Raw genomic sequence first — 20320 nt, 5'->3', positions numbered from 1 at the left:
GGACGGCGCATGCGCAGTCCCCTCCCTCCTCCTCCTCCTCCTCCTCCTCCTCCGCGTTTCCGGGCGCCCCTGCGGGCGGGGCCTAGCGCGGCCCGGTGGCGGCGGGGGGGGGGCGGCATGCAGCGGGCGGTGGGCAGCCTGCCGCTGGGTCCCGCGCTGCGGGCCAGGCTGGTGGCTGCCGGCTTCCAGACGGCGCAGGAGCTGCTGGACACCGGGCCGTGCGGGCTGAGCAGAGGTAGCGGCACGGGGACGGGGACCGGGACCGGCCTGGCCCCGGGGAGCCTCCGGGGGGGTACGGGGCTGGGCCCGGGTGTTGGGGGGTGAGGTGGGGGCTGCTGGGGGCCGCCGGGGCTCGGTTCTGCCTGAGGAGTCGCGCTGAGGGGCCGGGGAAGGGCGAAGTGTTTGGGGACTTCAACACTTCTAAGGGAGAAAACGGGCAAAAGTTCCCTCTCATTTCAAAAAATAAAATAAAATTACAAAAAAGTTGAGTGATAAATACAAACGGGACCCTAAAAATTCAGAATATTCCCTCTCAATAACTTCCCCTGTTGCACCTTTTAAACACAGTAAACTAACATAAACAGTTAGGAAGCTGTTTTGTTTTAAACAGAAGAAAATAACACGTACAGCTAGGAAGCTGTGTTGTTTGGTTTTTTTACAAATCATATTTCAATATGATTTGCACAGCCCTTGTAAGAAGTGCATCAGGATTTTTATTATTAGAAATTTTCCTATCTATGATGATCCGTTGTAGTAGTTTTACCTGGAAGATCAAAGTGAAGTAACCAGATCCTGGCCTACCCATATATAAAGATGTACACGCGCACGCTTGTGCTGCCTCACTTCTGTTCCTAGGTCTGTTTCACATCTAAAAATAAGGTGTGGAGGTGCTCAGCCCCAGAATACCCCGAGTACTCACGATACCAGCAGTAGGTGTCACTACCACTTAGCAGTCTGCAGCCTGACTTAGTTTTTCAGGGCCTTCTTTGCTTCAGATGAGGTTAACTTAGCGGTGCATTCAGTGCAGAATAGGTGCGTTGCTCTCCCAGATCCTGACCATGTCTGTGAACAATGCTCTGGGCTTTTTATTTGCACAGTGCTTATTGCCACCGCTGCATCATTGCTCCGAGTTGCTTTGAAAATCAGTTCCTTTGAAAATCAGGTCATTGGTTCCAGAGATGTTGGCAAGCTCTGTGCACTATTACATTAAAAGAATTAATAACTTCTCTTCTAGAAATTGGAATCTCCAAAGAAGAGGCACTGGAGGCGTTACAGGTTGTAAGGCAGGAATGTTCTGGCGATGCAGCAAGGACTGCTGGGGGAGCTGGCACCACCAGAAAGTGCACAGCGCTGGAACTTCTGGAGGAAGAGCAGGCGCAGGGCTTCATCATCACCTTTTGTTCGGCCCTAGACAATATTCTGGGAGGTGGCGTGCAGCTGACAAAGATCACTGAGGTCTGTGGAGCGCCTGGTGTTGGGAAAACACAGCTATGGTATTTTATTTTTAGATTACTTCTGTGCAACTGAGAATCACTTTTCTTTGTTGAATTTAACTATGATGAGAGTTGTGATCATTACGCAGCTTGATGATGGCTAGGCGCCTTCCTGTTCCACGTATTCCTCAGCAGAAATGTAGTGAGGAGGGAAGATGCTCGTAACGAACGTGTTTGTTTTTGTTTCCCGCGTCAGTATGCAGCTGGCGGTAGACGTACAGATTCCAGAATGCTTCGGGGGTGTCTGTGGAGAAGCAGTGTTCATTGACACCGAAGGAAGCTTTATGGTAGACAGAGTAGCGGATATTGCAGCCGCCTGTGTGCAGCATTGCCGGCTAATTGCTGAAGCTCATCAAGAAGAAGGTAATGATTCTGTGACATGTTTCTTTCTGTCTAGTAGGCAGGGATCTGAGTGAAACTGGTGTCTCATAGGCTGATATTTTACAGTTTGAGAGTTTCAGCAGCAGTGCTGGCTCAAGCAGTTCTTGCTGCCAGCCTTTTACTTCCACCGCTATGTATGAGACCGTGAACTGCGTCACTGTGACTGGGGCCATGCTGCAGGCTGAGCTGATCTAGTTTAAGAATAACTTTTTTTCTGATTGATGATTCGTTGGCATTTTTTGTTTGTTTTAGGGATCTTGATTTATCTTTTTTAAACACGGATCACTTTAGTGATTGAATTTACAGCAAAAGCAAACACAGCTCTGCCGGGAAAACTGAAGGATAAGGTGTTGCAGTGCAGGGACAGGAAGAGCAGCTGAGGAAAAAGAGAAAAGGCAGAATTTCTTAAGGCAGCATGGCTGAACGGTGCTTGAACAAGGATGGAAGGACACTTTTAGCCCAAGATAAATGGGCTACTTCCTGTACATTAAACAATGCATGATTAATGCTCACTGTTGTCCTCTAGTGGTGTTCTGGCTTGAAAATGATTTACAGGAAAAGTTCTTTTTCAGAAATTAATTTTTCATTTTTGGCACACTCCCTTGGAGGTTCCAGTGTACCCACGTGCAAGTGCTGAGATAGCATCTGCTCGCTACCTCTCTGACTTTCCAGCCAGATGGAAGACGTATTCCACACTCTTTACCTTGACTGTTTCTCTTAACAAAGTTTCTGGGGTGTCTGCTGCTGTTGTTGCTGTATGTGGAAGGCATAGTATGGTGGAATGACGATAGTAGCAATGCACTAGCGCAGATTTCTGACTCAGTTATTCATCTATTTATTCCCAGATCATCAAAAGGCTTTGGAGACTTTTTCTCTTGAAAGTATCCTTTCTCACATATATTACTTCCGTTGCCGTGACTACATAGAGCTTCTAGCACAGGTCTACCTGCTCCCAGACTTTCTTTCAGAGCATTCAAAGGTAAGAGTTACTGCAGACTTTCCTGAAGATAACACTCATTTTCGCACTAAAAAATTTCAGGGATACTCTCTGGTATAATAAGAGTACCATGCTGGTACCTCATCAGCTTGGCTGGCAGTAATATACTGTCTGATGCCAGAGTACAAATGTAAAGCTTGTTTGCTTTTCATTCCTGTCCCGATTACTCCTGAAAGTAATTACCTTTTGCTACCAATGCTGCCACCATTCTCAATCTCAATTTTAAGGCGAGGGTACTGGACCTATGTTGCCACAAAGGTTACATTTCCATGAGCACTGAGTTAGGAATCATCACACAACTGCCTTGCAGGTGTCTGAGCTCAGTGCGTGTGTGTGATGACTGCTGTGCAGGGGGATCAGAAGGACCTAGTGCCAGTTTTTTCTCCCTAGAAGATCACTGAGGACCAGAAGCATCCTGCACATCTTGGCATCCAGAAAGCGACTGTAACTTCTTTCCAGTACATCTTCTGTTGCTACAAGCAACGAGAGCCTGCAGCTTAACTCTTGGGTGGATTACAGCCAAAAAGTTGCCTAGCATCTAGTTCTTAGTGAAATGCTATTGCAAGGCATATTTTCTCCACCTCCCTTCCAGATTTCTAGATTCTACACAGCAGATCACTCCTGAGCAGGATTCGGGGAAGAAGACCTGTGCCTCATTGCAACAGAGCATAAATCAGTGTTGTTTAGTTAAATTGTTTTTTGCATATCATTTCCATTTTTGGAAGCTGTGATCTTGAAAGCACAGATGGGAGTCTTACTTTTGCATAGTGTAGTCTGGTATTTCCCTTTCTCTGCCAGGTACTAACGGTGCCCTGTTGTGTTTGCTCTTGTGGAAAGAACACGGCTTCATTAGCACAGTTACATTGGGCTGCAGTTCTTTGGTACCATCTGTGCTGATTATTGCTGCTTGGCCTGGAGCCTGAAATACTGAAGGTTGCAGGAAAACCATAAGACCTTCTGGTGGTTCCTTGGACAGGCTATAAGTGGCTCGACAGATTGCTCATTGCAATCTAGCTCTCATTAAAATTAGTTTGATCCTTCTGTGCAGATCTGGAGCTGAGACTGGGGACTGCAGGAAAATCTCCAGGTTTTAGTTTTTTTTAGGAAGGGACGCAAAGAGAGACGGGGGTAATACAAATTACTTTAAGATCCTATGAGTAAGAGAAACAACAATATTGTGTAACAGACTATGTTAGAAAATATCCTTGTCATAATAAACAATTCGTTAAGGTCTTTCAGAGAAAAACTGACGTGAAGGGTATGTGTTATCAAGCTTTTTCAAGTAGACTTAAACCATTCAAAGTGAGGCCGTGTTATTTGCTATTTTATAACAAGTGCAATGGGAAGAAAATAAACTGAATTACATCCTACCTGGATATTAATCTGATAGGCAAGTTACATAACTATGTATACATTCCCTTTTAACGTGAGTCATGTTTATACTGTTAAGCTGATTGTTCTTACAGTCAAAAATTATACACGGCGAAGATGAACAGGCTCATAGAAATGAATTTGCAGGAAGGAGAAAAATGATAACAGAAGAATATCTTATTTTAGTTCTAACTACTCAGTGTTCTTTTCAAATAAAGATTTTTTTTTTCAGTTGGAGCCCCAGGGCCATTTCACTGTGTTTGCTGCAGGCTTGTATGTTCCAGCCACAAAGCTACTTTCTACCAAATGAGTTAAATCAATATACAGAAAATGAGAATTTCCTTGTTTCTAGTTTGTTGCCTTGTACGTTAATGCAGATAGCCAAGATTTTAGAAACAACTTAACATGTGAACACCGTAAGGCAATCCATCTCCCTTCTGTATTTCAGGCAAATTTGGGTCAACAGAACAGCTACAACAAATTAAGTTAGTATAAATCAAAATCCCAGACTAATGTTTATGTAGTGTCTTGAGGGCGATGAGCCTGCAGCAGCATTGTGCTCAGCTAATGATTGCTACAAAAGCCATAATTCAGCAAAGAAAGCATCTCCAGGCAGGACAGATACTCAGCTCCATTGCATAGCGTCTGGACTATTTTAAAGCATCTGTTAAAATGAATGCTTCCGAGATAGACGGGACCTTCAGAATGTGATGATCTTAACAGTGACTGCAAACAGCATGTCTTCTAGTTTTGGTTTGGCTCTTATTTTTTGAGGAAGAAGGTGAAATAAAGTGTTCAGGGAGAGCTGACTGAAGTACAGTTCTGTGCATAATACAGCACTGCGCTTAGCAAGCATACTAGTGTGCTTGGAGCTTGAGGCTCTTTACCCCACACTCCTTTGTGCAATGCTGATTGTCTGCAATAACAATAGGTTTTATCTGATACTCTCGTGGATGCCAGTATAGAAAATTATCACCTTATATAAAACATTCTGAAGCTGTTAAAAAGAGATCTCGCAGCTCTTTGTTTTCAGTCTGTAGGATAGTAATGGCAGTTTTTCCTTTTCTTCTGTTCTGAGGTCCGACTGGTGGTAATTGATGGAATTGCGTTTCCCTTTCGCCATGACTTCGAGGACCTCTCACTTCGAACAAGGCTTTTGAACGGTCTGGCGCAACAGCTGATCATCATAGCGAATGATCATAAATCAGCGGTAAGTCTGGGTAGGCTTAAATCACAAAAGATGCTACTTTGGAATAAATACGTTACAAAGAATTAAACCAATGTGATTTGTAATTGTCTGTAGACAGCAAATTAAAACTGCAGGAATGTCCTTTGCCATTATGTTTGCCAGTTTGATTGGTAAGTATAGATGGATCACACAGGCAAAACTGTATAGATGGAAAATGCTTGCACTTGCCAAAGTAAGTAAAATTTGAATAAAAAGCATCTTGTGAATCTTAATTAAATGGTAGTGTGTCTTTTTTTCCTATTGTTTCATATCGTCTTCTTCCATGATTTGGTTGGAAATAGAATGCTTCTTTAGTAACTTCTACCTCCAAAGCACACACGTTAAGACACATCAGAATATTTAGCAGTTACAACTACTCTTTGTTTAAAAATAAACTACTGTTTCAGCGGAGGATCTGTCCTTAAGGAGGAAAAACAATTTATCAGCTACAGTTTGGTTTGCTGTTTGGCACCCATGGAAACCCAGAGCTTCCTTCCTGGGCATTGTTTCTCCATCATTTATGCCAGTATGGAGGCCTGCAAGTGTGCAGCCGTGTAACCAGCAGATGGCACTCAGAAGCTGTATCTGTTCCAGAAGTTGTTTTGGCAAGTCTGTTACGGCACAGAAAAGCATTGTTCAGGAATTAGAGCTTACTGGGTCTCAAAATGGTGCTTAACACTGTAGCTGTTTCCAGGTGACTTGCTTCCTTGTCACCCACAACTCTCGCACGCAATTGGCTTTTGTTCGGAACTGCTAAAAATAAGCCTCCCCTTGTGCTTCCTCTGATAGCTGCAGGAAGGGGGGGAGCACAGCTCTGCGTTCTGCCTCGGTTAGGTGATGGTGCTCGCTGCTGAAAGAGTACCCCTTCTCCCCCATGACATTAATTATAAAGGTTCTTCCTTTTGGTGTGGGCACCAAGGGACACAAATGTTAAGTGACTCTTTCGTTTGCACAGCCTCCAGTTAGAGTGCTTTTGCTCATAAATTGGGTACCTGGTGACCTTGAAAGGGAGTGGTTGTCATTGTATAGTTGTTTTTTCCCTTGGTCAAGGGAAACATTTTTTCTATTGAAAAAGTGAGGAGTTTAGTACAAACCCTTGTTAAATAAACACTTGATTAAAAAAAAAAAAGTGATCAATCACAGAGCCTCAGAATTGGTTTAACTCAGTGACCTTCTTGTTAGTTTTTTGAGTTAGACTGTTTGCGAGCTACATGGAAATAAATTCAGAAATTGCTTGACTGGCAGCAGAGCTGGGCAATCTGAATGCTCTGAATGGCAGGAAGGTAATTTTCTTGAGTTTGTAAAGGTGAACTCAGTGGGTTATGCTGGGATGTCCAGAGCAGCCCTTCTCCAGCAATGAGGTGGGGAGCCTTGGGGGGGCTGCTGTCATCCATTTATGATGAGTTTTAGCGTGTGCCCCCTGTGCTTAGTGGAGTTGCTTGCTCTAGTGTGCTTTTCTACCTGTTCAAGTAAGAGTCATACAGCGTGTCAAACAATGAAAATCCATAAGGTTTAAGATAGGTACTTTTTTTTTATTTTTCATTTTTAATGAACTTTGCAATTAATATTCCTGGCTCTTTTCTGTCTCACCCACCCCCATTTCTACCAGAGATCTAACCTAGACTGTCTGTGAACCTCCTACGAGTGATTTGTGCTGCGAAAACACTCCCCCGCTCTGTCTGTTCACTTTCATTCTGCTTTGTATTGTACCCTCTTGCGCATTTTTAGACTACAAGGTGCAGAAATTCTGTTAATCACTAGACTTATACATGCTTTGTGCAGCACCATCAAGTTCGTTTATGCCACAGTGACTGAACTCTTGTCTCTGTATAGAGGGCTCGTACAAGTCATGTGCATCTAAATACTGATCCAAACAGTATTCAGTACAAATACTGTAGAAGCTACAAGCTATGCAGAATATGTGTCCCTTGGGAAGGAAGAAATTTAGTTTGTTTACTTATTTATTTATTTTTAAGTCTTGAATGATAGGCTTAAAGGCCTTTCATGCACACTGAAAATACATTTTGCAGGCTTGTCTTATTTTGTTTTGGTTGTTGAGAAAAGATGAGGCACCTTTATAGTTTCTTCTTGTTAACACACTGCTTCGTTTCCATTGGCAAGAGTTTTGCTTAAGTAACTACTTTATCAATAAAAGCTTTTTACAAATCCCTGCCCTTCCCTCCCACTAGTATGCTGCTTTTCTGGAAATTTTGTTTGTTTGCTTCTGTTTCCAATTATAGGTAGTTCTGACAAACCAAATGACAACAAGGATTGGACAAAGCCAGTCCACATTGGTACCTGCTTTAGGTAGGTGTTTAGCTTGTGAGTTGAAAACTGAGTTAATATTTCAATGTATGACTTCTTTTCTTTTGGCATCGTGAGCAAAGGAAATGAAGTTGCCTGCTGAATCTCTGCAGAGTAGCGGAATCCGTGGTGAAACTGTTAGTCCCATCTGGAACTGCCAGCATTGGGTAACTCTGCAGTAGTGCTTATATATGTCAGCATTGTAATTATAATTACCAACTATTAAATTTTGTTCTAAATGCAAACATGGCACGCAGGTTGGAGTTACGGTTACACTTTTGAAAAGGGATTACAAATGTTAGATGTCATGTTATTTGAAAATTGTAGGAACTCAGATTGAGAACGTTGCTGGACTTTTTTTTTCCTTTTGAAACAATTTTTAATACTTAACTCTGTATTACTACACCTATCGGTATCCCTTAAGCAGACTGAATCGCCCTTGAAGGGGAAGCACATGGTGCTAAGAACAGCCTGAGTAACTAGATTGAGACCTGCATCTAGTGTGATGCAGCCTTCCCCTGAGGATCTCAGGCTGTGGAGGTACCTCTGTTCCAGCTGCAGCTGTGTCAGCTAAGGAGGCCACTACTCCTGCTGGAGGTCACTGCCTCATCCTTTATGCTGGCTGAGCTGTTTATGTGATTGTCTCCCAATCCATTTCTGCCAAAAGTGGGCCAGGTAAGCTTCAGCTATTTAAGTAGTAAGCTGCTGGTAAATCAGGTAATTTAGGTTTAAACTGTCTAGTGAGTGATCATACAAAGAATGTAGGGATGGAGGTGGGAGCATTAAACCTCTAGCACGGAGGTGGTGATGACCAGGTTAAAGCACTAACAAGAACACGTGTCCACAGCCTAGTGGCTGCATACCTCAAAATACACTCCAATTTCCTGAATTCCCTGAGAATCATTCACTGCCTCTCCAAAGAAATTTAAATTGTTTATTTTGCCATTACCCTTGAACGTGTTTCTATTGCTTATTTGCAAAGGTGTTTCTTATTTGGTGCATGGCTGGAACTGTCTACCCATTGCTCTCTGCAGTTATGATGTAGAGGGGAGCTCTTTGTGGGATCCTCAATTACAGCCTGCCCATAGTGTGTTTAAGTGTTCTTTTTACAGGCTTCCATTTCACCCTGTAATGAGCAGAATGCCTCGTATAGATTCTTCTGCTGGACTTTCTCCCTGGTCACAGGGGAAAATAGAACAGTTCTTCTGAAGTAGAGATTTGGACAAATTAAGAGTTAAATGCTGAGCTTTTTCTTCTTGCAGGTCGTAACTTCACATTATTTTGTGATGCAGTGAAAGGGCACAAATTCTCTGACCACAGCTTCAGTTTCTGTGAACTAAGTAATGAACCCCTTGTCCTGGAGGGGAAGGAGAGAAAGGGGACAGTACAAAGGCAAAGATGTTCTCAGTGTCTGTACAGGCATTGAACCATTAGGCACAGATGTAAGATAAGATGAACAAATACAGATCATCTCCTTGGAGAATGTGGAACTCTGAGCTGAGGCATGCAGATAAAGCACCAGCTTTCAGTATCTGACCCTTTTTGTCATTTTTGCCTCTTGCTCTCTGATGTATTAGTTATTTTTGGCAGCCTTTCTGGCTATAAACTGAATTAAAGCTAACAGATTCTGTCCTTTTTAAATAGCCAGCAATGTTTGAGAGCTATTCTGTTTATTAAATCGTAGGGACAATAAAGAATATGAAAGGATTCAGAGCAGGCTATAATTCAAAGGCATCGCGTATTGTCTTGTGCATATTTTTACTTTTTACAAACATTTAATTTGACATAACCTCCTATTGACCATAAACTGATTGTGACTCTCACCAGAGTGTGTGTAACCACATGGTATTGTTGAACTAAATGGTATGTGCTCCTGCAAAATTGAGGGTTTGTAGCAGCTGGTAAAATATTCAAGCAAGGAGATGTTCTGTTCATTCTAAACAGCAATATCTCAAGTTGAGTATTTCAGAATGATACAAAGCTGTTTTCAATTTGATGTGAATTTATTCTATAGACTCAGTGCAAGTATTGAGCTGTTGGATTACAGTGTGACTTTTATGACCCTTTCTGAAAGGATGCTATTTCAACAGCCCCATCGTAAAGGCTAAAGAACCTTATACTCCGCTATGCTTGGTTGTAGCCAAAGAAACTATTTAGGAATGGGTCAGGAGCAAAACCCCATGTGAAAATAATCCTGTTGCCTCCCCTACATATTTTTTCCCCCATTGATTTGTAAGCCCTTGACATTTCTAAGATTGTACAAAAGCATTTAATCTCTAAACTCTTACTCCTCTTCCTAGCAGAAGGGAAGTTCTTAATTATGAGGAAAGAAAGCACAGATGCTGCAAGGTATTAAGTCAAGAGCTTTATGGAGGGGCAGCTTTCTTTCCCACTAGTGATAGCTAAGCTGGGTGTTCCTAGACATTTCTACTTGATATATTTAGAAAGGAGGTCAAATATTAATCTGCAACCAGTTTAACTCAGAAATGTCATTTTACAGTAGCATACTTTTCTTATATTTGATAGAGTTGGAAACATTCTGGTGTGGAATTTGTACCCATTGTAAAATGTGTTTTGATCTCTGACTCAGAACTGTTATCTGGTCGCCAAAATCTCAAATCAAATACCATGGAGCGGGGTCTGGCAAGATGCCTAGAAGGCCTAGGTCTTCAGCCAAATCATGTTTATTTCTTTACCATGCTACAATGAGTACCAGAGCACATGGGGCATGTGGGCCTAGCGACATGATGGAGATCCAATGAGTAAGTGCTGCAGAAGTTAGACTTGTGTGCAGGTAAATAGGAGAGGCTTGCAGCACTTAACCCAAATGATTCTCTTAAAATCTAATCCATCTTCAGACTACTGAAGGGATGAACAAAGAAAAACACCAAATAAATCTGTCTGTAAATTGACTGAGCTTTCTAGGTGTGAAAAAACAGTGGGGCAATTTCCCATGAAATACAGTAACATTCCTAACTTCGTTCTCTTTATATTTTTCTTTTCCCTTCACTTTTTTTTTTTTGCATTCTTCTGTCAGAAACGGAAGACTGCTTCAGGGGCCCTTAATACTTTAATAATCATTGACTTTCTCCCAAAGCATGTATCCCAAAGGGAGTGATGTTTGCTTATAATTACGCCTAAGAGACAGAATATCAGAATCTTAGAGTAGGATTAAGACATACCCATTAGACTTCTTAAGTAGTAATTAGAAAAATCTTTTCTTCCTACTGCCTCTGTTTTCAAGATTTGTCTAGTACCCATCCTTTATTAAAAAAATTCCTGCAAATACAAAAAATATTGCATCAAACTTCCTATAAAATACAGTGGAGTACATGGGTTATTCATTGTCTCAGTATATTTGATACAGTAGTTGTGAAATCCTTGCACATATGAAAAAGATGTGGTTCGTTACTACAAGAAAAGTATATACGGTTTACTCGTGGTGTTTTTTTGTTTTTTTTTTTTTTTTGGAAGACTGGTCTAATTTCAGTTCAATTTACTGATGCTGCTGCTTTTATAGGAGATAAATAAAATGGCCTGTCATTTTGTGTTACCCAGGAGAAAGCTGGGGACATGCTGCTACGGTGCGTTTAATCTTTCACTGGGACAAAAGTCAGAGGTAAGTGAAAGTGTAGGCCAGTAAGGTGCATAGTAATACTGAGAAGTGTTACATTTCAGAGTCTTTTCAAACCAGCTCTAGTTGCCAAGCAGGGTTTTGAATTTGACTTTTGTCCTTGGTCTTCTATGACCCAGGCTATTGAGGCTTAAGAACTATCTAGTTCAACCTAAGATGGTGTCACTGAACTGTTCTGCTTCTCCTTTTTAATATGGTCAGCTTGTTGCAGTGCCGTGCCATGTCTGATCAAAATAGCCTAATAGCAGTTCCTTAGACCCAAGAATTCAGGATCTCGTGACTAGGTTAAAAAAATAAATAAATTACAGCTTGTCTCTGTCACAGACTTGTGAGCTTTCCTGAAAATTCATTCTCGCTGTGTGTACTTTGCAAGCAGGGAGTAGAATTTCTTTGCTTCAGTCTTTTAGGCCCCGGTCAGTATAAATCTGTTTGATGCCAAAGAAAGCGTTCCACCTGCATATTAACTCTCACGAAGACACAACAGAGGCCCCTTAGCCTCAGTGGCAGCTGTTGGACCTTTCCACTTTTAAATGTGGCAGGATGGTTCTGAAAAACTGGACAGTTATGCAAATACTAAGTTACAGTGAGCTGTAGAGGGTTGGAAAGAGCTGCCTTATGATACAGAGTGGACCTATGGAAGATGATTTTAGAAGCCCAAAGGAGTGAAGATGACCCTTCTAAAAACAGTATAAAGTTCCGTCTGCTGCAGTGAGGTCTGCTTTGTTTCCTGGTTCTTTCTATATTGCAAGCTCACTTCTATTTCTTGGACAGTTGAATTTGCCTTGTGTATAGTGTCACAGTGCTGCAACTTGAGACTTAGAAGGCTTGGTTCAATTCCCTAATCTTCTGCAAACAATGTACAAAAATGCTGCTGGAGTGTTGTAGTGCATAGTTCTGCTTGTTAAACTTGAAAGAGAAATGCTGTGACATTTTCTTACGGAATTTTGTTTTTCAAATTCTGAGTTTGAAGGCAATGCAGAATGATTACAGCTGTCTGTTTAATTTTGAATTAAATTAACACTGATTAGTTAACAGCCTTTATAAGGGAGAAGTTGCATCAACATGATGATTGCAGAATGAACAAAAGTTAATTTTGTATATCAGAAGTGAAGAGCTTCTTTTTCCTTCTGCAACAGAGCGAGGAAATATGGAGGTATAGGTTCCAGAAAGAAAGCCAAAGATACGCAAACGTGTTTTATTTACTGCACTAAATATGCAGCTAATGCGGAGCAGGGCCTGTGGAAGTATAACAATTTAGATTACAACTGCATATCTGTAAAAAGCAGAAGTAGCTGGCTTCTGTTGCATTTGTACATAAGTTACCTGTACCTGATGATCCATAGTGGTTTTGTTGTTCTTGGTTTTATATTAGGTTATTGAGGTGCAAAGATGACCATTAGAGAATCCATTTGTCTCTTTTTTTATTATTATTATTTTACTGTGCTTTGACTAAATGTGATACCTGTCTCTTTCTTTCTCTCTACTACTGGAAATGTGTCAGAGCTTAATTACAAGGGTTCTCAGTGCTGTGAGGAAAGATCCTGTTGAGTCAGAGGTATGCAGCAGAGCTCCAGCTGAGCGCTTGTAAAAGCATGGCTGCTACAGCTTCAGATTTAGGCTGTTTTGTAAAGTGTAACCCACCACTTACATGTTCTGAGGAATTCCCTGCGTAGCTAATATGAAGTGGCAGTGTTCCTCAGGCTGTAATTACGTGCTCTCTAATAGAATGGCACCTCAGGGAGGGGGAAAAAAAAATAATTAACAAGATCCTTGGTAGGCTGTCCTGGAACAGAGAGAACACTTTCTGAATTGGCTTTGCATAAGTGTAGTTTTGGGCAGGTGGGCATGGCGCAGACTAGCAGCCCTGGAACTGGTTGAAAAATCTCTTGCTGTTGAGGTGTTTTGCAATCTTGAGTCTGTGTTATACAAGCACTTATTGGGCTAGGTGCTGCATAAGCAGAAATCAAGATACATTGCTTGGAATCTAAATGGAAAAAAATCAAAATAGTGTTAAGGCAGAAATACAAGAGAAATGATTTACTCAAAGTTATGCTGTATGTCAGTGGCAAGGTCAGGCTTAGAAATAGAATGTTTTGTTCTCATTCTTCATCTACTAGGTTCTATTGACAGCCTTGTGAAATACCTAGGAAAAAAACTCCCAGAAAGTTTTTGAATTCTTGAGAGTATCTCCCAACCTTCAGAGGTGAAGCAACAAATGATTGCTTAATGCAATAGGAAAGAATTGTGCTCAAGACCTTTTTTGTTTGCATTTTAATAAAATGGCATTTGAAATTAATTCAGAATTAATATTGTTCCAAAAAAGTGATGAAATACTGTGATGAAGCAAGACTAATTAGTCGTTCTTTGTTAGCAGGTCTGTATTGTATTTGAGCTGACAGGTCACACAGGGATGGGATTTTGGCATCCACAATTTATATGACCTATATGAAAATACACACATAAGAATTCCACTGGTCACCTACCCCATGATTGTGGGAAAACTTGGGTCTGATCATTTGGTTACTTGCAATTTTGTATTATTGTATCACTGATAATAATTATCTGTTTTTGTTTAACCAGGTTGGCAACGTTGTACAAATCACCGAGCCAGAAGGAGTCAACCATACCATATACCATTACAGTTAGTATTGCTTTTGGGATGGAGATACAGAAGTGTTAGATGTAAATAACTTTTCAGATACAGACAAATCTGAGAATGCAGCTTGCTTTCTTAGTGTTGCCTTTCAGCTTACTTGTGAAGGCAGCCAGCAATACTGGGATGTCTCCAGGTTAACGAATATTTCTTTTTAGAAAAATGTTCCAGCATGTTACTACTCTTAAGAGTTAAAACATTTTGATTTCAAGATCAAATTTACAGGCAACATGTATCCATCTCTTCTTATGCTATTGCTGCTTAGTTTATCTGCCCTTGATGTTAACTCTTGGCCTATGTGCGATTACAGAATACAGTCTTGCACTCTAAGCCTTCCTTTCAGGAGACCTCAGCAAGCCAGGCTGCTTTTTCTCTTGTCAGATTGTTTGTTTCCCTAGTGGCTCTTCTCTGCATCTGTTGCAGTCTGAATGTATTTTTTTAGGACAAGAGTGAGCATCAGATGTGGTGTTCCAGAGGCCTTAGCAATGCTTTATGCCATACATATATCCACATCTCTGCTCTAAGTACATTGCCTGATATAACATAGGTTGTACTTAGGTCTTTTGTAGCTCCGTCCTACTGGTGACCTTATGACCAGCCAGTACCTACAGATTTTCTTCTTCTGTCACTATTAAATGATGAGCTTCCAGCTGGAATTCTTATTCAGTCCTAGGTAAATTCTGTGATTTTCTTTTGTGGAGTGCTTAGATGCATATTAATGAGAATATATATTGTCTAAACTGTTTATAGGTTAAAAAACAAGCACTCAACTCTTATATCTTCAAATGTCAGATACATAGGTACATGCCATAACTATTTGCTGTGTGTCCTCATGGAAACACGTTGCCATAGCATTTCCTGCAGATTTTAATGCTGCCATAAAATGAGGTCTTCAAACTATTGAACAGAAATCTGATTTTTTTCCCTACTTCTAAATATATTCACCTGGATAGATGAAATACCACATATATGTTATTTTTTTTTTAGTTCTGTAAAGACTGGAAGGGTAAATGGGAACACATCCTAAGGTTGTTTAGATCATGTGAAGCAACTGCGCAGCCCTCTCTCTCCAGCTGCCAAACAAGTGGATTTTATCTTAGTTTAATTGCCTTTTCAGCTTTATACATATTATAAAACAGCTATGCTCTCTTCATCCATGTGAATGCACACTATCTTGAAATACAGTTGAGTGTACATCCTAATCAAAGATTAGTTAAAACTTCAGATTATCCCCGTGTTTTTTTTTCCCTTAATCCTGTTGAGCTGCTTCAGCAGACTGTTTCTCTAAGTAAAAAAAATGTATTATCCCTGTTTCTTTCATGAAATTCAGGTCTAATAGTAACTGCTGTTATTGTTTCTCATTCCCATCTCAGTAGTTAAACTGGAAGATGTAAATATGTGTTCAGTGCTTCCAAATAACAAGCTAGCACATCTGTGTGTGCATACATCTATAACCAGCATACAAAAAAATATAAATTCAAGAAGCTCAGATCCTCCAAGATGCTTAGGCTTATACATGCTGTTAATTTCAGTGCAAATTAGATAGCCAGTTTGTCAAAAGTACCAAACTGTTCGGTGCCTGTATTCTGACTGAGAAGTATGTACCTTAGTGCCTGAGCTCTAGTTCTTTTCCAAGTGTTGGTCACCAGTCTGAGCAAGTGTGGAAGCTGTGAAACACCTACCAAATTAAATAATATTTTTCACAGGCTGATAAAGATTCATTCTTAAGTGCAGAATAAGAAATGTGAATTGATTTAAGCACAAGGGAGTAAACAGGTGAATCAGATGAGCTAAATTTCCCAAGTAGTATGACCTGATTATTGGATCATGAAAGACAGAGACACAGAATCTGTATTCTGGGTAGGAACTGTTGGTATTGCCCTGAAATTTGGAGAGTCTGCCAGACTAACAATGAGAATACCTTTACCTTTCAAGTCATAACACCATCTATCTTTGTCAGTCTTGATGCAGTCTGTGGACTCCAGGAGACACTGAAGACCAACCAAAATGACAGTAACAAGTCTAATCTACATAGGTCCAAGTGGCCCTTTTAAAACCCTAGTTCTATTAGCCGTGTTCTCCCCATATAAAGATGACTATCAGGCTTTGCATATGCATACAAAATTCTTATTTTCTTTTTCACTGGAGAGAGGCTGTGTCTAGTATATACATGCCTTTAACTGAATGCAAAACATCCATACTAAGCAGCCTACTCCATCATGTCCTGGCCTTTACAGCCATTGGAATGCTTTTACCGAGAGTCTGGCATGCTGGATTAAGTGGATTCTTGGCTTTGATCCACCTTTGTGCCTAAGGGAAATGGCAAAGATTAGATGCAAGCAGCAGTGAAACACTAAACGTGAAGATTCCCCATTATGCTATTTAGAATAACACTTGAGTTGCTTAAAATAGAGGGACTGCACAAGTTCTGCCCTTGTGGCACTCTAGCTGTTTGTTCCTTTAAAAAAATAGCAGACTGAGGTATTTAGAAATAGAAATATAGAGATAAGAGATTTAAGCAAAACATTTTGGTTGGTTTTGTCTTGGCTTAATCTTGGTGTGGGACACATTGGCATTTTATATTTAAAAAAAAAAAGTCACATGTTTGATAGTAATTCTAGCTGATTTTTCACACTGCACTAACCTGAAGTGCCAGCCTTCCTGAAACAGTCATCCCCTCCTTGTCTCTACCTGGGCGTTTAGGATCCCCAAAACAATTTCTTTTTCTGTTCAGCACCTTTTCCTGTCTTAAGTCTGTAGTGAGAGTCCTTCACCAAGCTGTCAGCAGAGCTCCCTACACAGCATTTGGAGATGGAAAGACAGTTTCAGGCTTCATATAACATCTCAATGTTATGTGATAATTGATGACATTTAACTAACCAATTTTTCCAGATCTTTCATATTTTAATATCTTTTAATATCATCAAACTGTGAGCTAATGCAACAGAAAATACCAGTGTTACTGAGCAAATTAGACCACCTTAAGCTTTCTACTGGGTAGCAGCATCTAGTTTTCAATTCTACGTTTAGTTCTTGGCAGTTAAAGGTTCTCAGCCCATTGTGTCCCATAAATCACTATGCTGGGACACTCTCTGCAGTCTGGAAAGACTGATTCAGATACACTGTTCTTAAAATGTCTCATCAATGTTTTCAGTTCATTAAATAGATGCATGAAGCAAAAATACCCTAGGTCTTGGAGATTTTCAGTGTTGTTTCTGAAAATGGCTGAGGTGATTAATAATCCAGCAGTCATCTTGCTTCTGTGGGAGTTTGACTTGAATATGGGCTGAAGGATTTGGCTTTTAATTTAAATAAATAGACAGAATAAGTTAATTTACAGAGAAGCACTGCTTTGCAGTCATAGGGGTTATTAATGGTAAAATGAAAATGCTAGCCTCACTGGTGAAAAGAAAGTATCTTTAAAAAGTAAAACCAGGAGAGGCAGTTATTAGTCAGTATGTGTGCTGAAAACCTTTCAGTTCTGAGCTTAGCCTGGTCTATAAACATTCTGTAGCTACTCAGCTAAAATAAACGATAGCATCATGCCTTCCTTATTCTGATCTTCTGGGAACTAGTTACTCACGCTTTATATCCATAGAAGTGATATCACATGATCTTACTTACATATTACAGCCTCATGGCTTCCGAGATGTGCAGCCTCCAGCTGTCACCCAAAACACGGAAAGTACTGAAATGAACCCTCGCAAACGGCCACGAAGAGAAGAGGAAAAATAACCGTGATTCAAAAGAGAGAATACAAAAAGGTGTGCTACTTGAGAACAGCTGCACAGAGAACAAGCAACCAGAGGTAGCCTGAGAGACTCTTTAACTTAAATTCCTGCTTTTGGACATTATTTTAATGTTAAAACTACAATATGAAAATTTATGTGGCAGAAAACTCCTTTGTGTATGGCATAATTTTATAATAAAATCTTTTTTATATAATAAAAGGCTTCTGCTTTTTTGAGATGGAGAATACAACTACTTTGAGTTTAAAAAAAAAAGGCAATGCGAGCATCTAGTGCAGTATGTTTAATGACACAGTTCTTGATCACTCATCTGTTTTTGTGTGCCTCTGAATTTTAACAAGGCTTCACACAGCAATCTGCTCACATGCCTCAAACCAGGGCAAAAAGCTGTGGAGCTGCTGATAGATGCTCTAAGATAAGTACATGCCTAAATGCTATGCCAGATTGGGGCATTAGCCCTTACCTGCTGCAAAGTCCTTGATCAAGGGCAGCCAAAGCACTGTTTTGAACTTCTCATTTATCTTGTAGTGGTAACGATAGAGACAAAAGACTAGATTTGAAGGACAAAAGGTTTAATCCATATGTTCCTATCTGGGTAAGTGAGAATGTTTACCATTGTTTGAGCCAAACTGCTGCCTAGCCCTTAGCTTCTCCTTTCACCAAAGCATTCAGAATGAAAATTGTGCATTTGGAGTCTGTTTTGTTTGTGGCTTTCATTTAACAGAGAGGAGACGTGGGCTTCTTAGACACCAGCAATATATTAGCAGCTCCACACTCTAAACCAAATTAATGAGTGTCCACTGAAAATACAGCAGGGATTTGTACATTTTTATTAATAGAGAACAAATTGATGAGATTATTGGAGGAGAAGAAAGGTATTACAGTGCAAAACAGTAATTACTTCAATTGTGAGAAGTGTTTGTTTGTACACATGCACACATATGACCCCTTTCTGGCACAGTTTGATAATGTTATAGCTGAGGAAACTCAGCCAGCAGACTAAATGGAAAATTCAAGTTGTGGGAGTCACTATCTTTAATTTTTAATTTAGTAATGCTAAACTGCCTTTGCCTTAAAACAAAACTCAGTGCTGAATCTGAGTCACAAAACCTCTCCATTTAAAAAGCTGCAAGGAAGTGGCAGTGATTTTTAGATCATTATAGTATTTAGATATAATTTGCATAATAAAATATTAAAAGGAAAAGTAGTCAGTTGCCATACACCAAACTGGGCTCTATCAAAATTTAAAAACCATGAGTCAGGGAGAAGCTCTCAAGCAAGCATGACAGAGGAAGAAAAACGGCAGGATTTGTGACTCAGACAAACATTTCAATGCAGGAGACACAGGCAAACAAAAGGGTCCTACTGCATGTGATGTCAGCAAGCAAACGCTCCATTTGGGAATAATAGCTTCCTACGTAGCGCAGTGCAGGAGGGGGGAGCTAGCACAGTACACATGCTTACGTAGCCACAAGGAAAACCATCCATTAAGAATGTTGTGGCGATATTTTAAGAAGCACTGCCGGTTACTAGTGATAGCTGCCATCTAGCATGTTTGGTATTTATGGAAAAATCCATTTCTGTCAATTTATTGTCTTCTGAATTAATATGCTCAGCACGCCCTTCCATGTGCATGGAGAATAAGGATGTCTCCAATACACTATTAATTTCAGCTGACTGTTCTGCTTTTTATTTTGTTTTTAGTAGTGTACTGTCCAGAAGCCCGAGCTGAGATGCTGATCCTTTACACCAAGACAGATCATTTTGTCTGAGTAAATGTTAGATCTTCAATATTCTAGATGTCATTATCAAACAAACAAAAGAGTAGTTACTGGTTAACAGTGGAAGTTATAAAACCTTTAAAAGAAATATTGGAAGCTGTCTATGCTGAGGTTTTATGTGTGTATATATATGTATATAAAAAAATAAAAATCAGCTCTGCAGACCAGAACTAGAGAGAAGGATCTGTTGGCAGAGACAAAATTAGATTAAATGAGCCAGATTTTGTTCTCATCTGCTGGAGACAAGGAAGCTGTTCTAGGCTTAGAACTGCATATAAAGAAAGAATTTGACCACTGTTTCACCAATAAATTTTCCATGGCAAGTTGATATTTTCTTACACGTACCTAGAATTCTCTTGCATTTCAGAGCATCAGTGCACAACAGTGAGTGGCAGAAGACAATTTTATGACTGCACAAAAAGTGCAATTCTAACTAGCTGCTTCATAGCACTGAGTCAAAAATAAAATAGGTCATTTGGTTTGTTGCTTAAGTTCCACTTTTTTGAAAGGCAACGGCTTTCACTGTCACGCTGAGTTTAATATCATTAAGTTTTGTAAGGTTGACATTTACGTGTGGTGTAGGAACCTCCTCTGTCACCACAACAAGAACACAGTATCCACCACAAGACTTGGCAAGAAGAACAATCTGTGGTTAGGATGGGCTGCTTCTCAAGCCTAGAATCCTACTTTGAAACTCTTCAGTTTGGAAAGGGAAAAATAACAATTTAT

The 20320-nt window shown here is 40.3% G+C and overlaps 1 protein-coding gene across 1 annotated transcript; it reads left to right on the top strand.

The window, feature by feature from the left end:
- The first annotated feature begins 61 nt into the window (after positions 1-61).
- Positions 62-18011, top strand: RAD51C (RAD51 paralog C). The gene is made up of 9 exons (XM_083806321.1): positions 62-235; positions 1235-1493; positions 1690-1856; positions 2720-2853; positions 5321-5452; positions 7711-7777; positions 11333-11393; positions 13989-14049; positions 17695-18011. Exons 1-9 carry the CDS (start codon positions 118-120, stop codon positions 17794-17796), a joined length of 1101 nt encoding a protein of 366 aa, XP_083662447.1. The 5' UTR covers positions 62-117; the 3' UTR covers positions 17797-18011.
- The last annotated feature ends 2309 nt before the right edge of the window (positions 18012-20320 follow it).

This window comes from Anser anser (assembly GCF_964211835.1).
Source record: "Anser anser genome assembly, chromosome: 20".
In the NCBI taxonomy this organism is placed as follows: Eukaryota; Metazoa; Chordata; class Aves; order Anseriformes; family Anatidae; genus Anser; species Anser anser.
This window is presented reverse-complemented; position numbering and strand designations above follow the sequence as displayed.

Excerpts from the sequence above, each read along its gene's own strand:
- RAD51C (XM_083806321.1), top strand. The coding sequence starts at position 118 with ATGCAGCGGGCGGTGGGCAGCCTGCCGCTGGGTCCCGCGCTGCGGGCC. Across the intron at positions 1,857-2,719 it reads TGAAGCTCATCAAGAAGAAG|ATCATCAAAAGGCTTTGGAG; the intron begins GTAATGATTCTG and ends ATTTATTCCCAG. Across the intron at positions 5,453-7,710 it reads CGAATGATCATAAATCAGCG|GTAGTTCTGACAAACCAAAT; the intron begins GTAAGTCTGGGT and ends TTCCAATTATAG.